This window comes from Rhipicephalus microplus, chromosome 9, assembly GCF_043290135.1.
Source record: "Rhipicephalus microplus isolate Deutch F79 chromosome 9, USDA_Rmic, whole genome shotgun sequence".
In the NCBI taxonomy this organism is placed as follows: domain Eukaryota; kingdom Metazoa; phylum Arthropoda; class Arachnida; order Ixodida; family Ixodidae; genus Rhipicephalus; species Rhipicephalus microplus.
Genome location: NC_134708.1, coordinates 41,390,202 through 41,400,639, shown reverse-complemented (window position 1 = coordinate 41,400,639; position 10,438 = coordinate 41,390,202). Strand labels below are relative to the sequence as shown.

The 10,438-nt window shown below is 43.6% G+C and overlaps 2 protein-coding genes across 3 annotated transcripts; one reads left to right on the top strand and one right to left on the bottom strand.

Moving 5' to 3' along the window:
* The first annotated feature begins 415 nt into the window (after positions 1–415).
* On the top strand, positions 416–6,523 carry LOC119186004 (putative nuclease HARBI1). Of its 2 annotated transcripts, XM_075873486.1 has the most exons (4): positions 416–851; positions 927–1,066; positions 1,519–1,687; positions 4,148–6,523. In XM_075873486.1, the coding sequence occupies exons 1-4, from the start codon at positions 642–644 to the stop codon at positions 4,823–4,825; spliced, it is 1,197 nt and encodes a 398-aa protein (XP_075729601.1). In that variant the 5' UTR covers positions 416–641; the 3' UTR covers positions 4,826–6,523. The 2 variants fall into 2 exon arrangements, with proteins under 2 accessions (XP_075729601.1, XP_075729600.1); XM_075873485.1 differs by having other exon boundaries at positions 416–1,066.
* On the bottom strand, positions 6,508–8,736 carry LOC119175334 (uncharacterized). Its single transcript, XM_075873487.1, has 4 exons — positions 8,369–8,736; positions 7,892–7,954; positions 7,656–7,718; positions 6,508–7,188 (listed from the first exon to the last, which is right to left on the bottom strand). Exons 1-4 carry the CDS (start codon positions 8,448–8,450, stop codon positions 6,521–6,523), a joined length of 876 nt encoding a protein of 291 aa, XP_075729602.1. The 5' UTR covers positions 8,451–8,736; the 3' UTR covers positions 6,508–6,520.
* Positions 8,737–10,438: the final 1,702 nt, after the last annotated feature.

The window sequence follows — 10,438 nt, the reverse complement described above, 5'->3', positions numbered from 1 at the left end:
CGTTTCGCATAATTTGTTAAAAATACAATTCTGCTGCACTAACGAAAACGGACAAACAGGTCAAGCAAGGTATAGTGAAGTTACGAATCGTAGTTGCTAGACTCTATTAAAGTAACTGCGCTATTAGTGTGCATAAATTAAAGTGGATTGAAACACATCTTACCTTTGGCAGGGATCAAACGACACGCTGATAATTGATTGATATGTGGGGTTTAACGTCCCAAAGCCACCATATGATTATGAAAGACGCCGTAGCGCAGGCCTCCGGAAATTTCGACCTCCTAAGGTTCTTTAGCGTGCGCCTAAATCTGAGCACACGAGCCTACAGCATTTTCGCCTCCATCGAAAATGCAGCCGCTGCAGCCGGGATTCGATCCCGCGACCTGCGGGTGAGCAGTCGAGTACCTTATTATGCTGTTTTTCACTGGTAGATTCGGAGCAGGTTTTTTTGCTCCGTGGCGACGAAACCGCATTTCACTGGTAGATTCAGAGTGGATCCGCGCTTTTCACTGGTAGTTTCAGAGCAGCTCGCTCCGAGGCGGATTGCTCGCACTGCTCCGCCGACAAGTCGCAGATTCGGGCGGAAACACGACGAGCAGCATACGTCACTTCCGTCGTTGTACGTTGCTGAGTTTTGCAAAATGGCTGCGTTCGCTGCCTTGGCGGAACTTCTGTCTAGCGACGAAAGCACTTCAAGCAGCAGCTCGTCCAGCTCAGACGACGAAGACTTCGAGGAAAGACAAGCGCTATGCGAAGCCTTCTTTCGGGAAACTTTTTCGGAGTCCCACCGCGAACGTCCCAAAATTTTGGGGTTCATCGAGAACGTTGCGCGGCTGTACACAGACGAGCAGGTAAGCGCGGAGCTCCCTCTTTTCATAATACTACATGAACCTAATTTCATCTTTTTATCATTTCCTTCTCTGCAGTTCCGTCAAGACTTCAGGGTGTCGAGGCGTGTCGCGGAAACGTTGATCCGTGGTTTTGAAGGCTCGCGTCACTACCCATGCAGTGATCGTGGTGGGTCCCCCTCGAAAACCGCGGAAGAGCACATTCTGGTCTTTCTGTGGTAAGTCTGCACGCTGTTTTAAAAGTCATGCCTACCAGTGTGTATAATCTTAATGCTTTCAAGTGCTTCGGCGTAGAAGTACGTTTTTTCGTTGCGTGCGCAGAATTTTGACGGGGAGTCCAACCATTATAAATTTTTGTTCGTGTGTTTATGTGCGCGTGTGTAGAGAATATACACATATGAAATTTAACAATTTCGGCGGCGTTAAATCTCCCTAGTAGCCTTCCCGTGGCTACGCCGCTTGTGCTTTTTGTCCTTGAAAGTTGCTAAGTGTGATGCAATGGAAACCAATGAAATATGACCGCTTGCAACTGCACAGCCAGAGAGAACAGTGTTAAGAGCTTCTACTTTTCTTACGGCTGCTAATTTTGATGCAAATATTTCATGCCTTTATTTCACAAAGCAGGCTTTACTTGATCACTTTCTTCCATAATGTGTGTTTGCTGTGTCAGGTTTGCTGCAAACAAGGCGTGCCTGAGGGACGTTGCTGGACGCTTTGGCATGGCAACTGCGACAGCATTTAGAGTCGTGGAGCGCACGCTCGAATATTTCCTTGATATAGCCGAAGAGGTAATATCATTTCCAGGAGATCTTGATCAGCTGTCAGCGGACTTCGAACAAGTAAGAATTTTAGGTATTTCACTGTTCCATGGCAAACACAACAAATGAGTTGTCTAATTGAAGCTTACTTTAGAGAATAGTCACATAATACATTGATTGTAGCAGGTTAAGCTGCCGTTGGGGCACAGGGGATGTGGTACTAAGTTGCGCTTGAAAGATGGGGTTATTGTCAAGCAGTCTCACTATCAAATGAGAAATGCTAGTGAAACATGTATTGTTCATTTACAGTGCACATAAAAGCAGGGTGTCTGCCAACGTGGAAAAGTCAGGGAATTTCAAAAAAACCAGGCCAGGTCATGAAAACTGACAGCAGTTCTGTGGGACCGTCACAAAAATAAGCATCGCCATTCATCAAAGCTTAAAAAGTCTCTCAGCTGCAACTACAGTGGGCTGCTGGAAGGTGTGTGAAAAAAAAAAAAGGACAGTGCATAACTCTTGCTTCTGAGTGTAAACGCGAAAGGGACCCATAGAACACAAAGTTTACTGACATTTCAGTACCTCATATGGGAGAGAGCCTTGTTTAAAAGTCATGAAAAAGGCACAGTGTACTTCAGTACGCCTAAATACGTGACGTAAGCAGAGAGAGTACATTGTCAGAAGCCTCCCATCACTCCTGTGCAGCGTATGTACAGTTGTCTGTATCTGGATTCGAGAGTTTTACAAGTCTATTTGGTGGTCTGTGATTCCGTGTGTTCAGGGAGGGCAGTCGAGGCCACGCCTCGTTTTGTGGTATCATATTTGTGTTGTTTAACTTTTACCAGTTTCACCGATGTACTGGTCACAATTATGTCAGCCTATGGCATAAACTAGACTAAGGAAATTTCTGCTCGGCAACTTGTCCTTCACATTGGCTAAAGCATTCTTTAACATCCATGTTGGTATATCCACTCTTTTGGTGCCTGTTGCTTCTACATATCACACGGCATATCTGACTCACGTCTGTAGATTTATGCATGTTTTGTCTATGCCACGATTTCGGCCCGGCTTGAAGGCCGTCTGGTTTTTCTAGGCTAGAACTGCTATCAGCTGAAGCTTGCTGGGCTACTCATGTCTTTTAATAATAATAATAATAATAATAATAATAATAATAATAATATTATTATTATTATTATTATTATTATTATTATTATTATTATTATTATTATTATTATTGGTGGTGCAACACCAAACGTCTTCAGCTACACACTTATGCTGGTAGCTCGTGTTTCAAGGGTAGAACTTGGGTAACTTCAGCTAAATTTTTCATTTCAGTTTTGTGAGATTGTGTAAATAAATCTGCAATTATTTTTCAGTGTCACGTCTACAGCAGAGTACGTAAATCAAGGTAACATGCGGACATTCATGATTCATCTATAGAATCAAGGAAACTGTTCCACCTTGACAAATTCATTCTCACCACCACATATTCAAATGTCAGCACTTTAAACGTTGACCCCAGCTTTCATTTCACTTCAAGTATGACAGCCCAGATAAATGCATGTGCTTGTCGTAAAAAAAAAAAAACATTTTGCAGTATGGCTATGTTCTTGCAACGTTGTCGTTACTCGTTGTCAAGGCAAGATACATAGAATATGCGAGTAGTAGTTATTTACTTTTTTTGTTGAAAAGTATACTTTAGAGGTGTGCAAATTAGGCGGCGGCGCAAATCAATAGTAAATACATCAATCTAGGTCGAATCAGTTCTAATCTAATCTACATATAAATAGGTGAGTCAGTAAATACAGTAGTTCAGGTCGATCTAATTAAATCCAATCCACATCCTAACCGGCGTGGGCTACAGCCATTATAGTAAAATAGATTTTACTCCAGTGGCAGAACCGGCCAGGCTCCTGTGTTTTCATTTTACACGAATGCCACCAAATGGCACCACTTCTAAGTTTCTCAGCAGCTTTGACTGCGATGTCAAACGATCGCAGACACCTTCAAACTTCATCTGCGGTTACTCTTAACTTGTGTGTTTTCTTCCTGGTTCTTCGGAACATCAAACAGCTGACTTGCTCACTGCCTAGCTCAGGGGTTTTATTTTGGCCAGATTTACATGTTTTTTCACAATTGTCGCATGCCCTGAGAACATTTTGAGTGCGTCTGGTAATTATGTTTACCTTTATAGAGCGCCCGGTTTTTTTTTTCTACTCGGGTTTGTTTGCAGTGTACAGTGTTTTCCATGCAAACGTGGCAGTCATGGAATTTGCTTTGAATCATGATGGAAAACCTGGGAAATTCAAGGAATTTAGAAATATGAAATTGGTAGACACCCTGAAAGGGACCCCTGGCACTTAAAATTTCTAATGCCTTTTGCTGTGGTGTTCCGTACAATGATTCCATAGTTCTGGCATGTAAAAGACTTGTGTCACCTAAAGTTAACTCCGCTAAGACCAACAAAACTACTGCATCAAGTGTTAAGATTATTTACTTCAAGAAGTTCACTACAGGTGTGTTCTTTTTCTCTCACTGTCACAGGTGTCAGGAGTGCCCAACACGATCGGTTGCATTGACGGATCCTACATAAGCATCCGCTGCCCTGCAAAAAAAGTGCGTTCAACCTATGTGAACAGGCACAGTTATCCGTCACTGACACTGCAAGCTCTGTGTGATCACAAAAAGAAGTTTCTCGATGTGACTACTGGACACCCCAGCAAGATTCACGATTCGAGAATCTTCAGGACATCGAGGCTTTCTTCAAAGTTGCCGCATGTGTGCTGTTCCGGGAAGTACCACGTTCTCGGGGACGCTGCCTACCCGCTTCGAGATTACCTCATAACCCCATTCAGGAATTATGGTCACCTTGACGCGAGGCAGCGCGCCTTCAATTATCACTTTTCGGCAACGAGAGTGAAGATTGAGAATGCCTTTGGAGACCTCAAGGCCAGGTTCCGCCAGCTGCTGCACCTGGACTTTCTGTTTGTAGACAAAATGAACAAGTTCATTATAGCTTGTTGTGTTTTGCACAATATGTGCATTAATTGTGGTGATGTGGATGTGCCGCCGTACATCGATGATGAACATGCACCGTGGGAATGGGAGGCACAACCGGATGATGTTCACCCCAACAATGGCCCGCTTGCATCAACTGAAGATGCACTGCGTCGCCAAGGCGAGGAGAAGCGTGAGCGCTTAATGCAAGCGATGCGCATTTGATTTAAAGTTAGGACTGCCTACGTGTACACAAAACAAGAAACGTTAAGGTGTTGTAAATTTTGTTTCGTGTTGTAGAGATTTCTAGCAGAAAATAACACTAAAAGACGGGACGAAGCAAGGACACAAACTACGGCGCTGACTAACAAGCAAATTCGTTTTATTCTTCTAATCCGCGTATATATACTTTACCACAATCTCAAGGAAACAAAAAAAAATAGAATCATGATAAATGCATGCCCCTCATTTCTGAAGCGTATCATTTACAACGGCGGCGAAACATGCATCAGTTTCCCTTATATTTCCCTCTCTCTGAAGGAGTTACCTCTCCTGTCTTATTGAGCATTTCTTTCCTCCTGAGTCAGCCAACATTTGTGTGTGTCTTTTTTTTGCTTTTTCTCACCCTTCAGATTAGTGGTGGAGTGTATATACCTAGACTGGAAGAATAAGACACATTTGGCTGTTAGTCAGTGCCATGGTTGTGTCTCTGCCATGGTTGTGTCCCTGCTTTGTCCCATCCTTTAGCACTGTTTTCTACAGGAAACACTGTACTAACCAGCTAAAATGCATGCCGCACTGTGTTGTAGTGACTCATCTTGCTAGGGCGCAGCCTGATTTTTTTGTTTCTTAGCTTTGTGACACGTAGCAGCTTCCACATAGCGTGAGTCAACCCAAGATGTTTGCAGGAATCTGACTGGATCAGTGTAATTGTTTCCTATGCGAAGCCATCAGCATGCTTATTGCTGACTAGTGCTAACGCCGCAGCGTGTTGGTCGGTATGGCTACTGCAGCTGAAGATAGCTGGTGATATTGATAGTAACTGCACTCTTCGTGCTGGTGAGACACGAGAAAGTGACAAAGTCAACCGGCCAAACATAGCTGGGCTCCAGCTCTCGTCAGCCACCACAAACATTCTGAGAAACATGTAGTGACATTGGCATAAGTCCAAGCTAGTGCAGGCTACACTGAGGAGCATTTGTGTTAATGGAACAATGTCACCAAAATTACGAGCTTGAAATGTTTGTGTTGTTTGTCTTGCAGTTGGGGCACTATGCTTGTCAGTTAAACCTGTCGCTTCGAGGAATATTCGTAATGAACACCCATCCCGACTCATTGTTTCCCACGCATGGTGCCCAAATTCAAAAAGTGCGCTCTGAACGTCACAAAAGCCCGAGTCTACATAGTCTTATGACTCCTGAGATTGTTCGCTGTGTAATTTTTTGTGATTCCAGTAGTAGTTTTACAGTGATGCCAAAATTAGTCACAAGGAGCCATTCTTGCATTAATTACACAGTACATTGCAATATTTATGATCAAAGTTTGGGGACTACCGGACACAATGCTCTTAATTAAAGCATTCAAGTCAAAACAAAAATTTGTCAGGGGTCCTTTAGGCATGGTGACTGCTGCTGTGAGAAATGGCTTCTTTGTCATGCAATTTGGTTATTGCTTGTGCATTAACATTTCATTTGCCTGATGAAAATTTGCATGGACAAACGTTCTGCATTTCTTAGTCTTTGTTCAGCTTTTCTTACCATCAAAACGGCGTGAAATTATAATGATCATTGCAACTTTGTCTTGTAAAAGGGCCCTGGAACCCTTATTTCACCTCAACAACAAACATTGTCAATCTGTTATCAATGCGCCTGCCAACGTGCACATGTGTACAATGCTTACAATAAACATGCTTTTCACATTTTATTCATTTTTCTTCAAGTTGAAAATTTCACGGAGAAGATTCATCTTTTCTTTGTGCATTTCTTCTCGTCGCTGTGTTTTAGCAAGTCGTCGCTCTTCCCTCTTGCTGTCTCTTTCAGCCTTTCGCTCTGCTCGCCGTTCATCTAACTCCTTCATTTTTTCAAAGAAGGTTTGCAGGTGGAGCTCGCGTGCTGAATTCGGGCGTTTTCTTTTTGAATCAGGAGTGTCGTCCTGCCCAACGGAGCTGGATGGAGAGTGTGACGTTGACGAGCTTGAACCAGCAAGTGGAACAGACTCGGTGGATGACTGTGGACATGTCTTTTTTGATACCACTCCACTTGCGTCGCGTACCACTTCTGGTTCCAAGCTGTCGTCCAGCCACTTGATTTTTTCAAGCTCGGCCTCGTAGGGGACTTCTTGTGGGGAACAGCCAGACGTATTATTTTTCCCAGCTGCCACATTTTTTCTTTTCAGTACGGTTTTGTACCGAGAGCAGCACTGCTCACCAGTTCTCATTACACCCAGTTTATTATTAATGTCTGTTGCAATTTTTTCAAACATGGCCTTTTTGTTGCGAAATTTTTTCAGAGGGCCAACTTGAGGGAAATATGAGGCGTAGAGGTCCAGCAGCAGCTTCGTCTCGCCACTCGTCCACTCACACCCTGCAGCTGAAATATGCATTATACACACATAAAATACATATAAACTGGCATTAATAGACTTTTTTGATACAGGGCACGAAGCTATATGCTCTCTGAGCCATAGAACACTTACTGTAAAGCATTAGTACTGTCACACTGTTTTGGCACAGCAAATATTGGGTGCTGTGGGGATCGCTTTGCATATCAGAACAGACAATCATGCAAATTCATAATATTACTATACATAACTTATTCACAGCATAATTTTCTTAGAGAGTAAATTTGAAAACACTGCATAATAAATATGGGGCCTCTTCGTGCAGCTGACTATTCGTTGAATTCAATTTTATTATTTAAGCACCCAATATTGAGAAGCGTGAGCAAGAAGCCATTAAATGGTTTTGCGTAATTCGTGGTTTTTTTGAGAGGGTTTGCAATCTGCTGGACCTATCTTCATCCTAATGCCACTAGCATGTTTGTGTATGCATGCTTACCACGTGCAGGAGTCCCTGGCTGACAAGCCCGACTTGGTGACGCACCAGTAGACGCTGCAGAATCTGTGTTTGATAATTGAAAAGCATTGTAGTATGTTAATATGTGTTAATTTTAAGCAGGTACACAATTTTCTTCAAGTAGTCCTTACACGTTGCTCGTCAAGGCATTGTCCTCTACATATATAGACGACTGTATACAAAACTAGTTCTACAGAGACACATGTAGACCAATTTACCATTTCCTAAAAATGCGCCCTGTGTATGTGACAAAGCGTCGGTGGCGTCACACTGTGTAGCACCTTCAAATAGAGAAAAAGAAAAGACATTTGCGGGTTAACACCAAAAGAGTAGAGGTCAAGAATCACCAAGAAAACGTTACTTCTCTAGTAAATTTTTCATGCATGTATTCATGCGCGAATACAGAGATCGCCATGCATTTTTATTAAAGGTAATACAGCAGCTTGGTGAGCGCTGCGAAAATTCCGGCGCTTGTGATATTCTAAATAGTAGGACTGTAAGGTGTTGGGTAAGCAACTGCTCTGATTAAAAAAAAAAGCCTGCTCACAACATGCCGTATTTTTGCGAGCGCCGATTGCGGCCGTTACCACGTGTACCCGCATGCTTTACAATTATCTGACCAGTCTTCATGCGGAGCTATCAAAGTTAGCATTCCGTGCAGAGTTTATTATCAGCGTCAAGTACGTCGCACTTACCGTTCAGATCGTTGCCGCTGTTTCTGAAAACGCCCAGCAACAGCCGACGCACAGCCGGTGTCAATTCCGCGTGCTCGTCCATACTTGCTACACAACTGCTGTTCGCGACTGCGTTAAAGTGTTCTACAAAGCTTTAACTGCGTGGTCGAAATGCGCGCCCTGCAGTGGCGGCCAAAGTTGCCAAGGAAACGAAGAGAGCGGAAAAATAAACTGTTTCCGGAACCGGTTTGCGTGACGTATGCATAATCAACTTCCGGGGCACCTCTCACGGAGCATTCTCGTGTTTCACTGGCAGAGGTGGCTTCGTGCGATCCGAGTGCTCGCTCCGGGATTTCGGCGGTCGCTCTGAATCTCCCAGTGAAAAACACCATTAGCCACTAGACCACCGCGGCGCGGCCATACGACGCGCTAACGAGGGAGCTGTACCAATTAATATAAATATATTCCGGTTTTTACGTCCCGAAACTACGGTATGATTTTGGAGACGACGCAGTGCAGGGCTCCAAAAATTTCGACCATATGGTGTTCCTTGACGTGCGCTGGGATCGCACAGCGTACGGCCTTCTATGCCATTTCGCCTTCACCGGCGTGCGAAGCCATGGCCGAGGTCGAACCCGTGAGCTTCGGCTCAGCAAGCGAAGCATCACGGTGGGCAGCTGTACCAATTGAGCTGTTAGGACTATAGGGATTTCGGGTGTTTCATATTTACGAATAATTTCTATACCTGAAGGTCACAGGTTCGGCCCTGCCGGGGGGCAAAGTTGTGTTTTCATCAACCTTAATTTCTTCCAGTTTATATCACAGTTATTAAAACACAGTTACGAGTACATTACTACAGATGAAGACCCGTATACATTCCTCGGTTTTTGTTACGATTGTGCCTAACAATGAAAAAAAAGCTTTTCAATCCCCTTCCTACGGTTGAATGGAATTGAACTGAACTTTAATAAACAAAATACGGCCTAATTAACATGTCAGAAACATCAGTATGCTCGGCAGAATGCTAGTATGGATTCATTCAATTACAACAAACATAAGTAAAAATTAAATGGCATACTCGTTAAGATGCAGCACATATTAAAAAAAAAACATTAACTCATGCACTGTATACAGTTGAGTAGATTTCAGTTTCCATCCTGAACATAAATAATGTAGCATAAATTTTATACATTAATTTATTGGCATTTCTAGTTGGCACATCACTTCTATTTCTTTCATTCCTCGTAGAAGTCAAGGTGAGGAAACATCAACTTGTTGGTCGCAGAGCCACGCTCAGTTGGTTTACGGCGAAAGCTATTACGAGATCACAACTCAGGTCACGCGCGGCGCTGTAGTTGTCCGCCGCTGCCGCCGCCGGTGTCCGCAACCGCTATCGTACGAAATAGGAAAAAAAAAAACCTAGTTCCAAGGACACAGTGGGGATCTGGCCTGGGTCCGCTGCGTGCCAGCCCAGTGTACTCTACCACTGACGCCGGCGTTTGGGTATTGTTCGCAAACTTGCCTTAGGCAGGCTTGATGTCATGAAAGTAATCGCGTTAATATGAGCAAAACAGCGTTTAAGAACAGCAATAGAACAACCAGGCGTCACACGATGCAAATAGCGTAACGAGGGGATCTTCCAATGCTCCAACCCATTACAAAAGCTTGTTCTTGATCACCTATTAACTGTGGCGCATACTCACTTCAGGCGTAATTCGTCATCGTCGTCAGCCACTGCATGAAAAATTGGCACACAAATCCTTGCAAGTGTTTAGCAGATACCACACTTCTCAGAAGAATCACGAAAAACAGCATAGCGAATGCCCGCTTGCTACTCAGAAATTATTATTAATGCCGTAGAGGGTACCCAGCAAGCAGCAGTTACCCGATAAATGTTTAGAAAAGGCTCTGAGGCTGCTCTCCTATAGCTTTCGCTGTGACTGTGCTGCGCGTTCCGCGCAGGCCTGGTATTTTTTGAGTGACGTCATCTCTTTTCGATGTAAGCGTCGCCACGTCATATAAATATTCTTTAGAGATAAATGAAAGAATTATTTGTTTTGAAACAGGCGGAAACATATATCGTGCTCCATA